The sequence below is a fragment of the Phalaenopsis equestris genome, unplaced genomic scaffold (genome assembly GCF_001263595.1).
Source record: "Phalaenopsis equestris unplaced genomic scaffold, ASM126359v1 Scaffold000002, whole genome shotgun sequence".
NCBI lineage: Eukaryota > Viridiplantae > Streptophyta > Magnoliopsida > Asparagales > Orchidaceae > Phalaenopsis > Phalaenopsis equestris.
In genome coordinates, this window is record NW_018164444.1 from 44,086,320 (window position 1) to 44,110,572 (window position 24,253).

The 24,253-nt window shown below is 33.5% G+C and overlaps 1 protein-coding gene across 2 annotated transcripts in view; it reads left to right on the top strand.

Annotated features, from left to right (window-relative positions):
• Positions 1–24,026, top strand: part of LOC110025775 (ACT domain-containing protein ACR12-like) — a 34,488-nt gene extending 10,462 nt beyond the window's left edge. The window contains exons 2-10 of one of the 2 annotated variants that reach the window (XM_020726431.1): positions 2,071–2,122; positions 6,715–6,837; positions 7,422–7,516; positions 16,695–16,773; positions 16,846–16,905; positions 22,221–22,276; positions 22,618–22,723; positions 22,833–22,901; positions 23,798–24,026. In XM_020726431.1, coding sequence (XP_020582090.1) covers positions 2,071–2,122; positions 6,715–6,837; positions 7,422–7,516; positions 16,695–16,773; positions 16,846–16,905; positions 22,221–22,276; positions 22,618–22,723; positions 22,833–22,901; positions 23,798–23,860 — 703 coding nt within the window. In that variant the 3' untranslated portion in view covers positions 23,861–24,026. The remainder of the gene's footprint in view (positions 1–2,070; positions 2,123–6,714; positions 6,838–7,421; positions 7,517–16,694; positions 16,774–16,845; positions 16,906–22,220; positions 22,277–22,617; positions 22,724–22,832; positions 22,902–23,797) is intronic. The other variant, XM_020726438.1, reaches the window with a different exon arrangement.
• The last annotated feature ends 227 nt before the right edge of the window (positions 24,027–24,253 follow it).

The following is a 24,253-nucleotide window of genomic DNA, read 5'->3' on the forward strand; positions in this document are numbered from 1 at the left end:
GTGAGCTTCTGTAGGAACTAATTTAATTCACTTTCATTGTCATTGCTTGTTATTTTATAAAAATGGTAGGCTCTTTTTCGAGCTCTTCTTATCATGCAAAACCTCCAATTTTTTTTTAAGTTCAATTAATAGTTTGTGTTAATCTGCATAAATCTAGCCTATTTTGATTGATTGATGAGGACTTATTTTACATACATTTGCATTGCATCCTTATTTTACTATCATAGATTCCAATTGTAATAGTGGGTAAATACTTCTTAGTGATTGGCAATGATTGATGCACATGCATGAAGTTCGTTTTGAATACCTCAGTTCGGATGGTGGGGAGATCATTGGCTCGTCTCCAACTATTGTTTAACATTGAACAAAGGCCTTTCAACAAATTATTATTTTTTTGACTGAATCCTTAATCTCAAGGGCTATCAACAAATTTTTTTTCAACTGAATCCTTAATCTATTTTTGAAACCCTTGATCATAGATTGCTTAGATCAATGAGCACTGCAGCTTAATTATCTAGTTTCTAGGGTTGTGGGCCATGTTGCATCTCAATAATCACAGAAAGTGGCTTGCAATTTAATCTTATCATTGCACTGAAGTCTTGACCAGTTGGTCAGGTGATTGAGTAGCTTCATATGGATGTGAGGAGATTGTGGGAGATTTAGACTGTTGTGGCGTTGGTTGATTGCAGCTTCCGTCCAACACCATTTGTGGCTTAAGCAAGGGATAGCCAGAGAAGTTATTGGAGATACGCCATTTGCCATTCTAGACCTGTTTTTATTCTACGACGAACTCCCAACTTTCATCAATTGGTTTTGAAGCTCTGGCTGGCTAAAAATTCCTGTCACTTCAGAGACAAATTATCTAGTGTTTCATATACAAAGAAAACAGATAACACATTGAGAGATAGGAAAATAGAGAAACTAATGTTTATGAAGAAATGGGAATTTAATTCTTTAGAAGAATCATATCCTTTCACCCTACTTTTTTTCCTCTGTATATCCAATTAGTCAACTTTCATCCAAAGGTTGAGCCACCAGACAAGGAGGAGAATACCTGCAAGAAAATAACAAAAACTTGATTAAGACAATGGAAACCAATTCAAGACTGCTGTACCTTCCATCAGTGGTTGTAGTCCTGCTTTCTTTTTTCCTCAGTTTTGGTCTGCTTAAGCGTTCATTTCCAGCTACTGCAGCCAGAGTTTTGGCAGCTTTCCAAGAGTGGAAAATGTACTTCTGCCGATTTTGAAGCTTTTCCTTTTCCTATAGAATTGTTGTGCCACTAAAATTTCTGCTGTTCGTTGTAACATCCCTGAATACCCACCCAAAGTCATTCTTGATGCCAAGAGAGAACAGCAATGGTCTTCCCTGTCTGAACAGCCCTGTTTCCAGTTGCTGGAATTACTAATACAGGTTCCATTAGCTCTGTGGAGAAGGGATAGAAGCTCTGATGATCGACTGTGGCGACTTGGACTTTGCTATGGTCTCCTTACCATCCCACCACCTTCCGAATTTGGGGAAATCCACCCCAAAGCAGAAAATCCTTCCCAAACTCAGAGTAACCTGAAACAAGCTCTTAAAATAATAATAATAAATCTTTTTCAAGCATGAAGTTTTATATTTATAAACAGCCATTCCTGATAACACGTTGAAGCCCGTAGTTACTAAATTGCCTCCATGAAGGTGTGAGAGCGGAACAGCCCTAAATACTAATCAAGTAATTAAAATAAAGATCACTATTGGCTAAAAGCAATTTATAACTGTCATTTTGTCAAGGGTAAGATTCTACTTAATTTAAAACCCAATAGATATAGATGTAAAATGAGGATTCATATTGTTGGCGCCAAATAGTTGGGACTGGCTAATGATGATGATGGTATTTTCCTAACAGAGGTATGAGTATCTTCATTGTTTATGAAAATTGTTCTCCAATGTAAATTCAGTAATAACTGTTTGATAATTGGTTGTTAGAAGTTGTACCTATTATAATCATTACTCACTGTTTTCTTCAGATATCTGGCTTTTTAAAATATTGTTGTAATTTTCCATATCTATCTTAATTCTATGTTGCAGGAGTAGTGTCTTTTCTGTCAATTCAGCTGATATCTTGGGATCTTCATCATTGGTATCATCCATCTTCTATAACTTATTTGTTTTTTAATTAACCACGTTAAAATTTTATAAATAGTAGTGCTCCAGTGGTCCTCTTTTTGGACAAAAATGGAATGATAGGGGTCTAACACATTAACGTGAAATTATCAACTGCTTGTCATTTGTCTATCATGGAGCCATTATAGACCTAGCATAACTACTTTAATTCGCTCATGCAATAATTGAAAGACAAAGAAAGGCAATGTTCCATTGAACATAAATATCCATACAAAAGTCATTTTTATTATCTTGATGTACAGTGTCTATGTAATGAAAGAGTTCAGAACTTTCATTTCTCATTTTTGCATCCTTTGCGAATGATACACTTTTATTAAGGAAATTGTTGACTGCAAATGATGATGATTGAACGTTTTTTTTTTTGGTTGTCACGTATTTGGGTTTACTTCTGCTCCTTAAAGATTTTAAATTTCCTGCATATGAAGAAGCAAGGTTTTGACCATCTGTGTGATGGATATTCCGATACACCACTTATCACCTAATATAGCTATATGCTTATATATATATCTTTATAACTCTCCTAAATGTGTAAAAATTTCCAAAATTAGAATCTTTGTTAACTTTTGACAAAGATTCTAGGAATTGTGAAATCTAGCTATTTCTCATCTTCTTTAAAAAAAAAGAGTTAAACATAGGCATTTGAACTCCACTAATCAGCTAATATAGCTTTATGCCTATTTCTACATATTCTTATGTTTATTTTTGTAACTCCCAATTCGGTAGATATTTCTAAAATTACTCTTGCCAATGGTTTTATCATTCAGAGTTTCATTTGATATTTGTAAGCTACTTCTTGAACAATCCTTAAGAGTTGCCAAAGGGTTGTCAAAGGTGGTTGTCGAAGGTTTGTTGTAAATCCATGGCCTATCTTTGATAGGAAGAGGGTTGAGGAGAGGGAGTTGCTTTTTCATGGTTTAAACGTCATTTTTCAGCGAGGCCAAATGCCCACCACATGTTTATGGTTATGAACCCAACCACACAAAAAAAAATTTCGCTGATATACGCTGGTATGAAAGTGCGGGTGTTGAACATATAAATTGGCAAACCTATGGAGATATTCATGTAAATCCAAGTCAGAAGGCTTATTATTTGTTGAATCTCTTGTTTTATTGTATAGGTTAGGGTTGGTGCATGGCTTTGAGTCGGGTTCTGGCTAGTGAAACTTGGCTCAAATTCAAAATGCCTGAGTTTAGCTCAATTCAAGATGCTTGAGTTTAGCTCGAGTCAAAATCAAAATGCATTCTGAGTCAAGGTAGCTCGACTCGATATGATTCTATTTTGAGCTAACTTAAAATCATTTAGAGTTGACACAAAATTCAAAACTTCTAAATTAGGGAAAAAGGGTAGTCGTAGGTTTCAAATTTGAGACATTTTTCAACTAAATTATGGGCAAAATTCACCACATTGAGCAATTATTATTTATTATTAACAGAGATAAAATATATAAATGTACCTTTTTAGTCTGCTTGGATTATTTTTCGAGCAATTCTTTTTGCTCAAAATTGACTCAACTAGGAGAGTTAGGGTAAAAAAATGATAAACATTTTATCATGAAGGGAGGGCCTTATTCTTACACTATTGTTGCTTTTCCATTAACATTGCCATGGACTACATAAATTCTTAAAGATTGCTCTCGTAGAAGTGTAAAGTTTACCGTTTGGATTCTTGCAAGGGTATGGTCTATTTATTGGAGCATCTCGCGAGGTTTAATTTGAAATAACCTTTCATGTAGTATTAGATGTAGTAAAAGGCCACATCTTTTTGACGACTTTGGCACTACACTTAGTTTGTTTTTAATGCTTTGTCTCTCAAGCGTAACATCATTTGAGGAGTTCACGAAGCTACTCGAAGGTTAATTTTATAAATCCTAGAAGAAAGAGTTGTAAGGCATTTCTTGCCGTAGATAAGCAAGAATGAGCCATTTAGGCCTATGGAACACAATTTAACCAATAAATGCTAGATAAGTCCCCTTAGTCATTAAAGTAGTTTTGATTCAAGGGTTGTGTGATGGTTGATTCAAAAGCACAGTCATAAATTACCCACTGAAATCAATGGGGAGCTTGTAAAGAATTGAAAATTAGTACATATTTCCGAAGAACTCCAAATCTTTGTCTTTAGCCCAAAGCCCGAACACGATCAAGAGCACAAGCAATAAGAATCACAACAATCACAAAAATGATTTTTTCCTTACTACCATCACTCAGGCTCATCTAAGATGTCAACACCTTTTAACTATCCTCTTGTTATAGTTGTTGTGGCTATTTAGGTTTGAGAATACTTTTGATGGACGTACAATTATGCCTTTACTTCAATAATTATAAATAGTATGGAAGACTTATCTCAGCTCTAATAGTTGTTGGAACAACGCTTGAAGCTTTATGCCATTCTCTTGAAGGTTTTTTGTGAGCCAAGGACCCCTAAGGGACTAATAACTCTCACAATCCTAGTAGGAATGACAATCATTTCCACATAAAAAAGCAACTTGATTTCATAGTTCTTCAAGCCCCCCACTCATACAACTTTATATTTAGCAGGCATTTATTGAACACATTTATAGCAATAATTTTAAGTTATCACCTTTTCATGAATATCTTGACACTGCTTTGAATCACAATGATAAGGAGAGGACTAGTTTAGTCCAAGCTATGTTATTTGAATGCCAATCAAGTCAATATTTAACTTGCTATATACAGCCTCGAAGAATCATAAAGGCTTGCAATCATTACTGGCATGAAAAAGCTCCAAAATCTGAAAAATATACTATTCAAGCTTTTCCAATAAATACCCTCTTAACAAGGAACCACTTGTTTTAGCTAGAAAATTTGTTATAAGATAGCAATGATGCTTTTGCATGAGATCCATTGCAGATGATTGAGATAGATCACATGTATTGAGCCATTGATTGAATATCAAATCGGACTTCAAGTTCATAAAGTGAAAAAGGCATAAATGAGACAAAAATGAGGGGAAAATCCATTAATGAATTCAACAAACCCTTGGAGACCAGAATCATTCTAGAGGTTTTTACTTAGAATTGATCTCCAATGTCATTATAATTAAGAAGATTGGCTCAGTAGAGAATGCACATCAACTCGTCAATCATAGTTAAGTGTGCTCTATTAATGCGCTTGTCAATTCAATAGGAGGATATACTATAATGACTTTTGTCGACTCCGTTAATCATCATTAGGTATGAATGCACTATGAAAGCAAAAAAAATATCAATTTTTTAACCAACGAAGATAATTTTATTATAGATTCGTACCATTCGGGGTTAAAGAATGTTGGATTCATTCATCAATACTTAATATGTTTGTATTTTTCTTCGAACTTGAAATTGTTCATCAATGATTTTTTTTGGTCAAAGGTAAGATCCCAGGGGTTTTCTTGTTTGTCTCTTAGAAACATTCTCAACATTGAGAAAATTTATAACGTGCCTTAACTTTAGTAAGTTCTTCTCTGATACTAGTTTGAAGAAGTTCCTTGATTTTCTCATCTTTTTAGAAGATTGCGGGCTTCGAGAAGTCTGACACCTCCAGGCTCTATTTTGTTTGTGTGTTTGAGAGATTTTTAAGGGTCAAAATTTTTAAAAGGCGGATGGAATAGTAAATAATACACTTCCTAGAGATTTGACTCTCATTTTGCGAGAATTTTTTGATTTGAGATTTGAGGTTTCTCATAGGCGCAAGCTCTTATGGTTAATTACCCCCATGATAACAAGAGAATACTTTTGTTTTAGGCTAGTCATTTATAATTAAATATTTAATATATAGTAACAACAAACATACATTTTTAAGTTATGCAATTTATCACTTAGAGCTTAAAGCGGATGGTGGGAGAAGTGATGATGAACTTGATCAAGATCCCGTGGTTCTGTCGTATCGGATCACCGTGATCTGTAATCTAATTAGTCAGATGAAGTAGTCGACCCAACCTAACTGAAAGATTCTTGTCAGCAATCATGAGTTGTGTCGTCCAAGGCATTATTGTAGATTTGGGGTGAAAGTCAGTCTAACAAACAAGCGACACTAAGAAAATGTTTGATAATCGAAATAATTTATGAATGCGAAGATAGGTACCAAGCCAAGGAATGTAGAAACAGGGTGAGGGGGGTGAGGAAAGGTGATGGGGGTATATGAGGGGGAATTCCAGGGATCATTTTTTAATGGAAGGAACACCAAGTCCACCCTATGGTGATTTAAATGTATAGCCATTTAACTTTTTGGAGTTGATGATCTGTGCATTGATCGTTTTTGTTTGAAAATTAGATAGTTTACCTTTGCCTTTTCCTACTTATTGGCAATAGACGTTTCCACCCTTTCTCTTAGATACATGCCATTCAAGAGCTGACTTCAAAAATAATGCTAAACTTCTAGGACAAAGTATGGTCTTGAGGCTGTTTGGAAAGTTATGTCTGCAATGTGAGCCTAATCTAGTGTTTTTCTATGCACCATGCTTTTTGAGTTTTTTTAATATGTTGCTTAATAGTTGTTTTTTTTCTCTCTGAATTTACTCAGTAAGTTACTTTGCCTGACACAGTTTTTGTAGACATCTGACAGGGATGGGTATACTGTTCCAATCCCTATAGTCATGATTGATCAAGATTCTGATCCTGATGCTACAATTGTAGAAATTAGTTTTGGAGATCGTCTTGGTGCTCTAATTGATACGGTAAAGTGACTAAACTTAAACTATTTGATAAAGTATTATCTGCTTGAGTAAAGTTTCTACCTGCAAATTATATTAACTAGTTCTAATAAAAAAGATCTTTATCCGTGTCCTTTTTTCTTCCAAAGCATTAACTTGTCAATTGAATGCCATACTGAGAATCAAATATTCTAGAAAATTGTTTTTCCTATTCATCAATGCATCCAGATTCTATTTGTTTTCTCCATATTCTTGTTATTTTAAATATTGATTATCATTTGTTATAACGAATTCATCCTTTTGTTACAATACTGTATGGTTGCATTCTTTCCATCGACATGGTAAGATGGATTGTTCTTTTAAGCGAAGATAAGCTTTTTATTGGTATTTTCTGTGTTCTCAAGTGGGCTGCTAATTTGTTTGCAAACTGGACTCTGGTAGCTAAAACAGAATAATGCACATTTGAGGTGTGCAAAAACTGATGCTTGCGTTTGAATCTGCCTTTAGTTTTATTGCTTATTGCTTGCAGTAAGCATTTAGCAGCCTCTCTGCTTTTCATAAAATTTAAGAAAAATTCTTACTTAATCATGAATTTTTGTTTTGTTTAGATGAAGGCAATTAAAGATCTGGGTTTGGATGTGACAAAAGGAAGAGTTACTACCGAGGCCGGCGTCCTAAAAACAATTTTTTTTATTACAAAAATGTGAGCATTAATTTTCTTGCTTTTTTGCGCAATAGGGGAGGGTATGGGTCTTTAATTATGGTATGACGATTTTAAAAGCAAAATTTGAGCTGGAGTAGTCATTCAGCAATCAAAAACAAATTCCGCACAATTAACTATTGCTTTATCCTCATATGCTAGCATGAGTACTAATTTATTTGCACATGCAGCTAGTGGTCATCTGTTACTACTAGTCCTATTCTTATTGTGACGTAGCGTCTTAAAATTGATGTGATGACTATTTTCTTTATTTATGTATATTGTCTTGAATGCAATACTTTTAAAGTGATAAGCGCAATGTGGGGCATAAATGAACCTTTTTATTTAATGCGCAAAGCACTAAGTGAAGTAATGCTTTTGCTAATAAGAGCACTCATGATTTGTACATCATATTGCACTCATTTTGTAAAAAGCAATAATCATTTAACTAGCCATACAAAAACTACGTTAAATATAATGTTAAATTCAATAATAATAATTTTCAACTATTTAAAAGCCAAAAAAAGAAGATACAAGAATGAAAGCATGGGTTGAAATGACATTCAGGACACCTGCCTCAAGTCACACCTTACGATAAGGAGTCAATGGCATCATCGAGGGTTTTCTTGAGCGAGGTTGATTATCATTTTCATTTGAGGCATATAGCTTGAGTTTATTTGCTTTGTTGCGTGAGGCAGACACCTCAAATAAGATGTATTTAAAATCGATCTATCTATATATATATATATATATATATATATAGATATAAGAACATAAACAAAATTGTAATTGAATACACAACATATTTAATTATGTATTTCTCTAAATTGATCAATTTTGGCATATTTAATGGATATCATTAATAAACCTTATAAGTGACTAACTTGTAATATTTTAATTTATTATTAAAATTGAAATTAGAATACCTTTCTTATATTATAACATTTTTTCCTACTTCTGTGGGATTTTTGGGTTTGCAGAAAAAGTAGTGCAGTGAAATACATGCAATGCAGGAGTAACATATCTCAATTAAAATACTTTAGAGTTGTTTCGTTTAGTATAAAATAAGTGAACGACTTTATTTTTTATTGTTTGGTTTGAGGCAAAATATAAACACATTTCAATGTATTTAAAAGTGTCAAAGTTTTGAGAAAAATAGACTCACATTTCAATGTATTTAAAAACATTTCAATGTATTTAAAAAGTGTCAAAGTTTTGAGAAAAATAGACTGATTTTTGAATAGACTCGATTCCTTCTCCGTTTGCTTTCATTCCATTAAATAATAATCTTCTCGATTCTATTTTTTATTGTTTGGTTTGAGGCAAAATATAAACACATTTCAATGTATTTAAAAAGTGTCAAAGTTTTGAGAAAAATAAGTTGAATTTTGAATAGGCTCGATGTCTTCCTTCTCCATTTGCTTTCATTCCATTAAATAATAATCTTACAATCTAATTTAGGTACAAAATATTGTGTATAATCTATTTTAGGTAACTTAATAATATATATTCCTAATCTAAATATTCAGTTAAAAAAGAAATAAATCAAAATAAAGATATTGGAAATAATTTAAATAAGGAAGCTCCTAATTATAGAAAACTTCTAATTTAGCTGTCTGATTTCCGTTCTTTCTGATTGACATCTGCCCTCAAATTGATGTTGATTGATCAAGAAACATCAATTTGCCAACAAGAAACTGATAATTTTGCCTTCGAGTGCCGAAGCCTAAGAATACTGAAACCTAAGATCTATGGTTTGTTGAAGCCAAAGTCATTGATCTAGGAAGGAGTGCCAGAGCTAAAGCTAAAGCGGACGAAGCGAAGCGTGAGAAACAGTCGAATTGTCATAGAAGCAGCGATGCCTAACAAAGAAGATTCAAATCAGACTAATAATAATACAAACATAACTACCCTTTTGAACCCAAGAATACTTGTATTCCACAATGAATGGATTTTGCACTTCAGATTAAGTTCCATCTCTTGGCGAGCAGACCTTTGACATCTATCTGTCTGTCGATCAAGTCTAATATTCTTCAAGACATACTTCTTCTTTTCCACCTTGTTCTTCATGAGAAGAGCAGAGAACAACAACAAGAAGAAACTAGACTAGCGCCGCAACTCGAGGTTGCAAAAAGCTTAAAAGGAAAACATAATTGGAGATCCCCTGATGGCATTGCTGAGTTCCTTGCAATCCATATGATGAGTTTGCCTCTGGTGAATATCAGTAGCTGCTCAAACATATTCGGTACCTTCCTCAATGATTTCGGGTAGGAGAAGACCAGAGCTCTAAGGCTGGCGCGAGGGAGGAGAGCCGCAACTAGGGTAGAGACGATGGTTGACGAGGAGAGTCGCAACTAGGGCAGAGACGCAGGGAGGAGAGGAGATCGCGGCTATGTCCCTTGACGGGGAGATCGCAGGTTGACGAGGAGGAGAGTCACAGCTAGGGCAGAGACGACGCGAAGTTTTGCGCGAACGAAGCAGAAGCAGAAGCAGATGCAGATGAACGCAGGAAAACGTAATAGAAGCAAACGCAAACGCGAAGTTGCGCAGGTTAACTAAGCAGATGCAAACGAAGATGTCGAAGGTGTCGCGAACGAAGATGCCGAGACTAGAAGATCGCGGCTAGGGCTACTGCTGAAGAATACCAAGGATTCACACCGATTCTAGCTCTGATACTATGCCAAAGTTTTGAGAAAAATAGGCTCGATCCCTTTTCTATTTGCTTTCATTCCATTAAATAATAATCTTACAATCTATTTTAGGTACAAAATATTATGTATAATATATTTTAGGTAACTTAATAATACATATTCCTAATCTAAATATTCAGCTAAAAGGGAAATAAATCAGAATAAAAATATTTGAAATAATTTAAATAAGGAAGCTCCTAATTATAGAAAACTCTTAATTTAGCCGCTTGATTTTCGTCCTTCCTGATTGACAAAAAGTGATACGTTGGCCAGCATTCAACGGGTGGTGGTTGCGGCTACAGTAGTTGCTGGTGGTGCTTGACGGGTGGCAACGATCGGATGGCGGTTGTGGGTTGTGGTGGGTGGACTGCTATGGTTGTTGGGCGGCGGTGAGCGGCCGACGACAATGGTAGCTGGTAGTGGGAAGTTTCAATCAACGCTGCACACGGTATTGGGCTATGGAGGATGGTGTCCAGTGCCGGCGTTGTCCAACAGAGAGCATGTAGTAGTTGCCGCGCAACCGTGGCATGGTGGAAGGTAACATCACTTTACAAAACAGTGTAATCGTCCAAATCGACAAAATCCAAATGTATAGAAACTATAGAATGTATTCTAAATTTGTTCATATTTTATATTGTATTTGGAAATCAACGGAGCAAACATCACAATTCTTAATACCGATGTAAAATACAATACACTGGTTTTTTTTCATACCCAATATCCCCTAAGCATAGAAAAAAAAATGTTTAGATAAATAAAATCCTAGTGTAAAATCAGTTATTTATTACTCTATATCAACTTTTTTTAGCTTCATTTAAAGGCCTAGAGTTATTGGATCAATAGTATTATTACAATATTTCTTACACATGAAGGTTGGAAACCTGTAAATTATTTTAGGGAAGTTTTAATTTAGAAATATAAAAAATTCCTTGATATGAAATCCAATTTAGGATTTGAATAATTTCCTTGATATGGGTATCCAGTTTCGGGATAAGAATAAATCCCTTGATACGAGGATTTTATTTAGGAAGAAAATATTTGAGCTTTATTATTATTATTTTTTATTTCTATATATGTTCATTGTACAATGTATATATATATTAGTTAGAGAGCCTAATGAAAGATAGATCTACATTTCATTCCATATTTTTTGTCATGGTATCAGAGCCCTAGATTTACTCGCCTCTGGGATATTTTTAGGCCTTCATTATCAAGCTAATTGTTGGCTTTCACCACAAACATTTTTCTTTCTCTTCTTTGTGTTGTGCAAATCTTCACAAGTTTTATTTTTTATTTAATATGCGATGCGTGACATTGCTGAAACAAACAACTCTTTTCAATCTGTCAAAACCCCATCTTTTTCCTGGTGAACTGCAAAATATACACAACTCATAGACTCAAAGGTAAAAAAAAACTACTTAAAATGGTCTCACTTAGTCCAAGCTTATCTAAAAGGCAAAAGAAAAATTTAGCATGTTCTCGACACAAGACCGAAACAGGATGAGTCAAATTTCAACACCTGGGATCAAGGTGACTCCATGATTATGTCTTGGTTATAGAGTTCAATGATACAAAAAATTAGCGATACATGTATTTTTCTCATCTCTGCAAAAGATATTTGGGATGTCCCTCCAAAGATGTTTCCCGTGTGTATGAAGTCAAAGTAAAAACTATTGTTGCAAAAGAGGGCAAAAAGCAATAATATAATTTGCAAAATCTTTGGCATGTGCTCGACTATTATAGTGCCTTAGGAATGTTTTGATCATGAAGAAATTTATTGAGGAAAATCTAGTGTATGAGTTTTTCGGTTCGACTAAATGCATAATTTGATTATGTCCATATTCAAATTCTTGATAGGGAAGATGTTTCTTGACTGAAAGAGGTTATCGCCTTGATTCAGGCTGAGGAGAGTCAAAAACGTATTATGCTTAAACCAGTGACATTGAAGGATCTACTATGGTTGCACAATAGAATACCAACCAAAATAGAACCAAGGAGACAGGCCAAAATGAACTTCAAGATAATCCCTGGCACACCTATTGTAAAAAGCAGGGTCATACCAAGGATTGTTGTTGGATGTTGCATGGGAAACCTATTACTTTAATTCATGAATGAGGCCAACGAGGTGATAAAAAAATTCAGCAAGAAGCTCATCAAATCTCCCCCACAATATCCACTTTTTGAAATTTGGTCCTACAGACTCTTATGGAGACCACACCCAACTATCTTAATCAAGCTGAGATTGAGAAGCTTCAAAGTTTATTGGGGTCATTGGAGAAGCCACGTGGCTCTTGTTCATTAGCATTCTCTGGTAAGTCCCTCTCTTATGAATTATATGCCTTAGATCGGTTTATACAAGACTCTTGGGTCATCTACTCTGGAGGCACATATCACATAATATTATCCTCAGTCCGTTTTACAACATATTCATTTTTGTCATAGCAACATAAAAATTATTGTTGATGATTCTGTTATCACAATAACTAATGTTGGTCACATTTAGTTGAATTAGTCCTTGTTATTAAAAGACGTGCTGCATGTTCCTAAATTATCCACTAATCTTTTGTCTATTCACGAACTAACCCATGATATGAATTGCAATGTATTATTTTATCCATTTTACTATGTATTTCAGGATTATGATTCAGGATAGAGGATTAGATTTTTTAAGGAAAAGGGCGGCCTCTACTATTTCGATACATCAGCCACATACCTACTATCAAGCATGTTTTCCCAACATCTTGTTATTTTGTTTCAAATAAAAATGTCATTGGGCGTCATAACTGACATTTTGGTCATCCTTCATTTACTATTTTAAAGATAATATTCCCTTCTTTGTTTAAAGAAATTAATGTTGAGGATTTTCATTGTTAATTTGCCAAACATAAGAGTTTCTTTTCCAATTAGCAATAACAGGAGTTATTTTCCTTTTTTTATTATTCACACTGACATATGGGGTCATTCTAGAATTCCCAATGTTACAGGAGTTTGGTGGTTTTGTTTCTTTCATCGATGATAGCATTAGAGTCTCGTGAATTTTCCTTAAGAATAAGTCCAATGTGACTACTATTCTTTTAAACTTTCTTGTCATGATACATAATCAATTTGGTTTCAAAGTAAAAAAAATCTGATATGATAATGATAGAGATTATACCGATTTCTTTGATAGTTCATGAGTTATCTTGTATGGATACTCCTCAACAAAATGAGATTGCTGAGAAAAAAATGATCACTTACGTGCTACAAACTGTGCTTTGTTAAATCGGGTTCTAAAATCATATTGGGGGGAAGCTGTCCTCACTACAACCCACATTATAAACCAATTTCCTCCAAAGTGTTAGGTAATCAAACCCGTATACAACTCTCAGCTTTATCCCAAGCGTTCGAACCACAATTAATGTTACTCCTCAAATCTTTGGTTGTCTTGCTTTTATTCATGTCTAACCACAACAAAGGTAATTACTAGCCAAATTATGGCTGTAAGTGCTATCACCCACCTACACAAAATTTTATCTCTCTATTAATGTTACCTTTAAGGAAGGCTAATCTTTTTTCTCTCAGCCTTTTATGTAGGGGTGCCTAGTCTTATTGCGGAAGATAAGCTAGAGGGTTTACTCTTTCTTGACCTACCCACATTTCAACCATACTCTTCATAGGAGTCCAAATCACTTTCACAATAGCCATCCCTACAACCTGAATTGTCCCCTTAAGAATCAAACCTTGAAACTGTTGAATTAGTCCCCACCAATGACAAGCTTGACTCTAGGAGGTATGCACAGTTGTATTCGAGAAAGAGAAACTTGGAACCTGTTCTTGTGCAAGTCCAAAACTCAAGTCCTACTTCTGAAAATGAGGTTTGCATAAATCCAATTTCCTCTCTTACTATTGCTTATTATGACTTACATATTGTGTTAAGAAAATGGATAAGAAAATGCGCTTAACACCCATGGTATCCACTATCCAAATTAGTGACTTTTCACAAAATTTCTCTGTATCATAAGGGTTTATTAGCTAACTTGAACTCCATCCCAACTCCAAACTCGTTGTTTGAGGCATTATCCGATGAGAAGCAGAGAAGCTATGAGAATAGATATGGAAGCATTTGAGAATAATAAAACATGAGAAATGGTAGAGCTACCACAAAATAAAACAACAGTGAGATGCAAATGAGAGTTGGCCGTCAAATTCAAATATGGCGGGTCTTTAGAGATATGCGAGACTAGTTTTGGTCCTAACGAGCGCACACAAATATATGTTGTGGACTATCAAGAGACATTTGCTCCACTAGCTAAGATGAATACAATAAGGGCTATTTTGTCCTTGGCCGTAAATTCAATTGAGATTTACAACAATTTGATGTGAATAATGCCTTCCTCCATGGTGATTTAGAAGAAGAGATTTATATGTAGAATCCACTAGGCTTTGAAGGAGATAAAAGGGAACATGGTTTGCAAACTGAAAATTGCATTATATGGACTTAAGCAGTATCCAAGAGCTTGGTTTGCTAGGTTTACAAAGGCGATTCTTAATACTAGATATAAGCAAAGTCAAGGTGATCATACATTATTCTTCAAACACACGAGTTTAGTCAGAATTATTACTCTTTTGGTGTATGATGATGACATAATTGTTACCGGGAATGATGAGAAAGAAAAGGCAACCTTAAAAAATTGTTTGGCAAAGGAATTTGAAATCAAATATTAGAGAAGCTTGAAATACTTTCTTGGGATAGAAGTAGCTCAATCTCGGCAATGTATCTTCATTTCCCAACAAAAGTATGTGGTTAACCTCTTAAAGGAAACTGGTAAATTAGCTTGTAAACCGGCTTTAACTTCGATTGATCCCAATCATAAACTTGGAGAAGCAAATAATGAAAAGGCAATTGATAAAGAAGAATTCTAGAAAGTGGTTGGGAAGTTAATATATTTGGCACACTCTTAGTCTGACGTTGCCTATGTTTCGAGTTTAGCGAGTCTATTTATTTACAACCGTAAGGAAAGTCACCTACAATTTGCAATGCTAATGAAGGAAAAGGAATTTTATTCAAGAAATGTGGTTTTGATCCTTCAAGCATACACCAATGTCAGACGACAAGAAGACGTTTGACAAGAAGTTATTGCATTTTTTTAGGTGGTAATCTTGTCATGTGGAGGAGTAAGAAACAAAATTTGGTAGCTCGATCAAGTGAATAAGTACAGTTCATAGCAATGGCTCAAAATGTGTGCGCGCTACTGTGGTTTAAGATTATTCTTGTAGATCTCAAGATAGAATGGGAGATGCCTATGAGATTATACCGTGACAACAAGTCCGCCATTAATATTGCTCATCATGATAGGATAAACCACATCAAGATTTATAGACACTTTACAAGGGAGAAGTTAGACAACAGATTGATTTGTACTCATGCGTCTTCAAAGGAACAACTAGTTGATGTTTTTACAAAGGAACTTAATGATGTTCTTGACTTCTCAACAATTATATTCAATCTCAGAATGTATGACATCTATTCATTAGCTTGCATGGGAATGTTATAAAACGAGAAATTATTTTAGAGGAGTTTTAGGTTAGGAAAGTTTTAATTTAGAAATGTAATAAATCCCTTGATATGAGGATCCAATTTAGGAATAGAATAATTTCCTTGATATGGGGATCTATTTTAGGAATAGAATAAATCCCTTGATATGATGATCTAATTTAGTAAGAAAATATTTTGGTTCTATTAATTTTTTTTTTCTGGTTTCTATATATATTTATTATATAATGTATATATATTAGTTGGAGAGCTTAATGAAGATAGATCTGAATTTTATTCAAAATTTTTTTGTCACTTATGTATATGCTTGTAATGTTTGGTGGGAAATAGCTTAGGATTAATAAGAATTACTGGTTAGATTCTGTAATAAACTCATAGAGGAGACTATGCAACGAAAATTTGTTAGTTTAGGCTTTCACAAAACGCACCAAACCTGTTTTTATCTTTTATTTAAAAGAAAAGAAAACAGAAGTTAAATAAAATGGAACAAAAACAGAAACATGTTAAAAACAGAACAAAATAGCCAAGTTATTACCATGCTCTAATCTAACAATTCAAAATTTTAAAAAATCCTTGATACGATGAACAGTACCTTGATGCATTGGCTGGCCTTCTTTTTGGATAAACCATGAGAGCCTTCTCTCTCGAGGATTCTGCCAAACAAATCGGATCATTTTTTCTGGAAGTTTGAAGTTTTATTTATTACCCTTATATTTCCTGTTTAAAGTCTCTTTTTTTTTTAATTCAAAGAATGATGTTTGATGAACATATTTGATTCTGTCATTTCAGCTACTATTTGGGCAGGCATTTTTGTTTGGTTTTAACTGAAATTTGGAACTTGAAATTAATTTTTTGTCAGACTAATTATGCAAAAAAAATGGTATTTATGTTTTCCTTTGGAATTATTTGACGTCTTTTAGTATTAGGATTGATTAAGGTGTATTTTTAATCATTCCAGGGGCCGAAAAATTGAGGATCCATCTATGTTAGAAAGAATTCGACTTACCATTATAAACAATCTATTGAAATATCATCCGGTATTGCTTCTGCTTTTTGTGCAAATTCTCTATTGTTTACGTGTATTTAGTATTACATTAATTTTTTCTTAGGAATCTAGCGAGAGGTTAGCTTTGGGAGAGGCTTTTGGCATAAAAGCTCCACAAGAGAAGGTAATTCAACATCCACTTCCTTACATATATATGAAGTTGTTGCAGAAATGGACACCCCACTTTTTCTGAACTACTTTATTAATTATAATTTTATCTGAAGAATTCTCTATCCACTTTTATTGCAAAATAAATACTCCACCAGTGCAAATCCCTATACTGAATTTGTTCTCGGTGTTCTCTCTGACTGTTGTTGTTATCGATCTGCTGATAAGGCCATGAAAAAAGTACCCCAGTTGAGAATTGAATTCACTTAAATATGTAAATGTGATATCAAACTAATTTCTGATCTCTAAGGTTTCGGCCATTTTCATCAGTCTCACTCTTCTACATATTGCATGAACAAAGTTCTGGTATCTAGAAGTATTTATGTATTATTTTATGTAGACATTGAGTAGATCTAATGGGAAATTAATCAGCTGTATTCCAAGGTTAATGATCTTTTGATGCATTTCTGCAACTTTGAAGTTCGAGAAGACAAAAGCACTCAGCTTTGGAATAAAGAGAATATGATAGTTTTTTTGTCATTTTTTTCCTCTTTCTACTTTTATTGGCTCAATTTTGAAGGGTCTCAAATATGCAATTGTGACCTCAAAAGCATCTTTGACACTTAACACTTGGGGCATACATCATAAGCAAATTTTTTATTAGGAGATATGTTTTTCTTCTTCAAGCAAGGTGTTAATGTTGCATGACATTGTACTTGCTTTTTCTTTTTAATTTTTTTGCTCGGTTTCATGCTTTTGATTGTTAGCTTGTGTGGTAGTATTTTGTAGTACTTGTAGTATTAACAATACATCTTTAAATATGATACCAATCATTATGATGTTGCATGATTTATATATCTTCCTCTAGATCTTAGTGCTAGGTGGGAGTAAGTTTTGTATTCCTTTTATGGAAATAAAAGTTGGGGAATTTACTCATGCAATACTTTTTTGATTATTTGTCAAGAAAATGGCACCTTGTGCATAGTGGTTTAGGAACACAAAATGTGTAGTAAGCCTGGTAAGATTACCCCCTTTGCACTTGAGTGCTTATGCGGCACATACAACATTACATATGTGTGTGTGGTTATATAGATATTTTTCTCACACCCCTCCACCCAGGGGCTCTTCTGACTTCACTATGATCAATGATAAACAACAAACCTACGAAATTGATTCTCTACCGTGAAAGAAGTCTTACATCTCCCAGCTAGTCATTCCAGATAAATAGGAATCATAGTGTCTCGCACACCTCTGGGCTGCTTGGTGTAATCCTTTATTGTATATCTGCAAGCCTATGATTACCAATGCTATAATGTTGTTTTTGAAAGCAAGTTTTAAGCAACAACTACTTCCTTTTCACGTCTGAATTGATTATTTATATCCTTTACACTTCCGACATCTAAAAAAAGAATTTGTGCTCTCTCTTGCTGTTTTTAGTTATGAAGAACGTTTCAGGTCAGCAGAAGATAAGTATGTTTCTCATTAGAGAAGAACATTTTAAATAAATGGGAATGCTTAATTCAACCTTTGTTTGGAATGAGAATGACAGTAATTAAACAATCCCTTATTTTTTTACTCTAATGTTAGTTTGCAGAGTCATAACGGTGTATATTTCCATGAATGGTTGACTAACTTGCGTCGATCACTTGTTTTTCTGTGTGTCTTTAGATATGGAGGCCTTGGGCTTTTTCCAGTCAGCATGATTTCCCCAATTGAAATGAAATAATTAATTTTAGCAAACATAATGATAAACGTCACCATAAATTGAGAGCTCGGTAAACCCAATATTTATTTTAAATCTATTGCAAAATAGATAATCAATATATCATTAATAAAGAAATAGCACAACATATTGGAAGCGTAACATTTCCAGGTATTATAAAAATGTATTAAAAAAACAGCATCTAGCTTTAGTAGGTTGTCAGGTGCATATTTTTAATGTTGCATCGGGACTCATTAAGATTTTGTTTTGTTTTACATAGTTTTAGGTTTATTTTTATGTAACTATCCATCTTATTCTGGTAAAGAATCAATGTTGTATTCGTGATTCAACCTTTGATTCCTATATATAGGAATGAGAGTATCTTTTGAACGACTGATAAACATTTTGAATGAAACCATACATTTTTTTGGATGTTATTTTCTGGTGTTGGCGCTCTCATCATGCCCGAGAATTTTTAAGATTTCAAATTATGTGTAAGGAGATCTTTTCTATCAAGCTTACTTTTTTCTTCTTTTATTCCATCTTTTTAACTTTTACCACCCTTTTTTCCTTCTTTATCAACACATTCTTTTTGCATCAGAGTAATCCCTCAAATTTAAACTAGGTTTGTGCTTGTGAAGAAAAACTTCCTTATTCTCTCATACACAAATTGAAAATATATGTTACATATTTATATACACTATAATATCAATAAATTAGGAATATTTCAAATTGAAGAAAGATTACCTATTAGTTAGATTTCCTATAGTCAAGCTTCCTAATATATAATCATCATACCTAAGCTTGATCTTATGCTAACCTAATTTGGAAATTTAGCTTGCCTCAGGTTGACCCTAGCCCAAGTCTAATCCAAGGCTAAGTGCATGTTTTATTGCATGCTTATTTCACATATTATTTTATGCTAAAAAAACCAAACAAAAATAACAAAAAAAAAAAAAAACATAAAAAAAAAACAAGGGGGGCAACCTCCCACAAAAAAAAAACATAAAACAAAAACAAGGGTGGCAACCTCTCACAAGATGTTTTTCCCCACAAATGTCAAAAATCAAATTTCAAACAAAACAAAGTTAAAACTTAGAAAACCTTGATTTCTCAATTTGACTGACAAACCTAGGCATTGAAACAAAACATGAATTAGAATATTGAACTTTAAATAAACACCTAAAATACACCAATTTAGAAAACTAGAACATAACCTAGATAGATCCAACATGAACCTTAGGTTAGTTAACTTATACACCAAACTGAGAGCCACACATTTACCATAGGTTAGTCTGAGTATAGAAGCCTAAGCTTTTCTAGGTATCTAGTTAGTGCTAAGCACTATGACATACAAAATAACAAACCTACTCTGAGACTAGAGGGAATACCTTATAATGAAGTAACCCATAGTTACTGACGAAGGTATTTTAGACTGCTTAAGAACTATGAATCCTTTATGCTTCGACATTCTTGAAGGATTCCACTTTATGAGGCTGATCATAGTCGATGGATACCAGCGTTCCCGGGACGACGAAAAACCACGAGCATCTTGACTGAGGTCTTTATTTTCAAAGTTTAGGTTAGTCTGCCCATAAAATTTCTTATAGAGTCTAGGGTTTCATTTCTTATCTAGAAATTTTGTCCTACCTGACTCTATCCATTTCCAACCATTTCTGTCAGTCAAATCCCGTATCCTTGATTCATTCTTTGACTTCACTTGATCAATTCAAGCTCAACAGTAGACCCCTTTCAAATCTCTCTTCAAATTTCACTCTATATTTTGGTTCTTTTCATGATACATCATCATTGTACTGTAATTCCTATCCTTTGGAACTTAATTCTTCCAATTTGGATCCTCTACTTCCAATCACTTCAATTGTGAAACTTCGATCTCTAATAATTAGATTTATCACATTAATCAAGAGTTTTTTTTGTAGAACTCATGACTCTGAATATGTAATTGACTATATTTTACTCCTGTGAGGTAAGGGAAGAAGTCTGGTTTCACAAATTCATAAATCTCAAAGATTTCCCTCATATGAATGATTGAATCTATTTTAAGGTAATATTTCTATCTTTCGAGATAGTATATTGTTCTTTGAATGCCGTATCTGATCACTTAGAAATCTTTCGAGATCTATGATGGCCGCCAACAATAAAAATCCCATCAGGGCCAAGTATTCATTTCGGCCAAGAACAGAAATAATTAATTCGAAATTAGCTTACCTACCAGAGAGAATGTGTCCAAGTAGTTAATGTCATAAGTTTGAGCATAGCTGTTAGCAATCAATCGAGCTTTTAGACTAGTTACAGATCCATAAAATTGAAACCTAACCATAAAAAACCGTTTACAACCAACAATCTTCTTGTCATATGGTGGTTAACTTCTTCCCAAGTTTCATTTTTTAGTTAAGACACTTATTTCATCAAGCATCGTCCCGTCACGTAGAATGGGATAGGACTTGCTAAACAGATTTCCAGATCTCAACAAATTCCAGAGAAGCAATAAACGAGCAAGTTGTAGAAGATAACTGGTTATAGTTAACATAAGAGGAAATATGATATGCACATTGACATTTACCTCTTCAAATAACAATAGACACATCAATGTCACTAAGTGTAAGATCCACTAAAGAAGATGATACTGGTGCTGAACTAGGATAATGGGAACAAGATCTTTTAGAGTAAACAGTGGTCTAGGCTAAGACACTAGTGGTCGTGTTGAAGTTGGAGCAGGATTTGAACTGATGATATGATATATTAACAACTTATTAGAATCTTGGGATAAGTCATAAAAAAATGAGATTTTTTAATGAAAGTTGACATCAACATAAATCATATAACTATTTAGGAGAGGGAAAAACATCGATACTCTTTTTGCAATCGAGAATATTCTAGAAAGACACCTTAATAGCTTGGTTTCTAGTTTAGAAAGCTGTGGACCTAATCAAAACAATGGATTGAGGTCCTAATCAACAATGGACCTCAAATAAAGATAAGTTTCTAGAACATGCCATGGGTTGAGATAGTTTTTTATCCAAAATTTATAGCTTTTTTTGAACCTCCAATGGAGATAAAATTACATTCTAAAGATAGTTTTTTATGTTTTTCACATTATTTTTTTCTTTTCTCAATCCTCCCATCTTTATGTATGTATTATGATTAATTTTTGCATATATGATTGATATTTTATTAAATCTAACGAAGGTTTTTTTTTTTTTTTTTTTTTTTTTTGCGTAGTGAGTTTTAATCTTTGCATGGTTTTTTATTCAATTTCATCTTTCTTGCAAAACTTCAAATTTTGACCGTCTTTATTTATTGTTTTGGATGAATTATTTTTATTTTCTAATTTTCTTCTAAAGAGTTGAATTCTTAGTAATTAAAATTAGTAAACAATGACAGATCTTTTGAATGCTTATTTTGTTCAACCAATCTTCGAGCTGTGTTAGAGAAACTATATACCCTAAAGATATCACGCACCAATGTGACTGGAGTATCTTTTGTTGTCACATATGAGTTCTGTTATCAGAATGGGACTAAATTTTCTCTCTAGCATCTTTTCTGCTTTGCAATGTTGTTTATTTTTCTTTGGGACAATATATCTCACAGAACATTTTTTTTTACAGCTTGACATTGATGTTGCAACCCACATACATGTTCAGAATGATGGACCCAAACGAAGGTTTGTATTTTACATTTACCTACCGGTTTAGTGTTTAATCATTTTTTTATGGGAAATTACATACATAGCACTCAGAATATTATTATTTACAAATCTTGCATACTCAAACATCAAATTCACAGTGAAAACCCAATTCATGTTTTTTTTATGTTTATCAAATTCTCAATGATTTGATCGTGGCTTGCGTAAATGCATCAGTTCGGTAGTTAAAAAGATCAAATGGGTTCTAGTTTTGTAAATAGCCATATTTCTAGTTCTATGTATGTAATTAACCCTTTTTTTTTTTAAATGCCTAACGGGTATTCCAAGTCTTGAATGTAAATATTGTTGTCTTTTTCCAGCCTGTTATATATAGAGACTGCTGATCGGCCTGGACTGCTGCTGGAAATCATCAAAATGATGGCAGACATCAATGTCAATGTAGAATCAGCAGAGATTGATACCGAGGTGCAGCTTGTTCCTAAACTCTTTATAAACTCTATTCCTATTGATAGACTCCTTGAAAAAAAAAAAAAAAAAAGAAGAGACTAAACTCTGAAATAAGTTAATTTTGTAGGGCCTTGTTGCCAAAGACAAATTTTATGTCAGTTACAGAGGTGCTGCCCTGGGTGGTCCCTTATCTCAGGTAAACATGCCCCATGCATAACTACATTATCTTAATTACTTTTTTTCTTTTCTGTTTAAATCATGAGGACTGACTAAGAAATTTTCTTTGATTTCTACCTTCTCTTTACTTCTCAATCATGCATGATTGAGAACTCAAAATTAGACTAATCACAGAGTGTTATTGTGGAAGTTTCATCAAGAATATTAGTCAAGTTTTAATGGATTCCAAAAACAAATGGTACATTGGTGAGGAAATTAGAATAAAAATTTGTACATTTTTATAGTAGGAAAAGTTAAATACTATTGAAGCTTTTAATAATTTTAAAAAAAGTTAGCAGTCTTGCAAAGCAGAGGAAAGTAAAAAATTACAAGTTTCTATTATTTTCATCAAATGCTTGATTTTGGAGGATAAAAATGAGAAAACTACGATTCTGATGTATAGGAACTGTAATTTTTAGGAATAAAAATATCTAAAGACTTTAATCAAGTTGAATGCAGGAGTTGTTGATGAAGTTGAAGATAAATAGGAATGCAGGAGTTGTTCATGGCTCTGATGTATAGGAATCGAGTTTATAACACCATTCAATTTAGGATGAATAGGCTTAAAAATTAATAGTGAATTTTCAAGAATCAATTTAATAGCTTGTCATTTTTTCATTATCAAAGATTTACATACGCACCATTCAATTCCTATGTATTTGCATATCTAACACCTAAACATCAATTTTTACATATATGCCGCCGCCTTACCTATGCACGAGAACTTTTGTCTTTCACTTTTAAAGTTAAAAATAGTTGTGCTTTTGATTCAATATGAAATTTTTATGTGGTATAAATGTAAAAAGCAGAGTTTAGGTGTTAGATACATGAATATGTAGGAATTAAACAACTTCCAACCTGTTTGGGTGCTTGCAGGTTCTGGTGAATTCGCTGCGCTATTACCTTCGTAGGCCTGAAACAGAAGAAGATAGCTATTAAGCGGACATGAAATTTATGCCTGCAGTTCTAGCAATTTGCTGCTGTGAAATTGGTTTATATCCACTACTTCTCATGTTTAAACTTTCTGCCCCATAAATCCAGACTATTCTGTTGTCTATAAAAATTATTTATAATATTATTATCAAGGATTTCCATTTTATATTAATATTGCTCAATTTTTAAATTTTAATTTTAATTTTCGATCATTTATTCAGTGTTGATTTTGTTATGCCATGTGTAACTATTTAAGTTTGTTTAGTACATTTTAAATATCCAAATAGCATCTAATTCAAGCCTACTCACGAATAATATTGAATAAATTAATGTTAAAATAAAATTATAAAAAATGAACAACTAAGAAATAAGTAGGCTTGAATTAGTAGAATTCAGCAT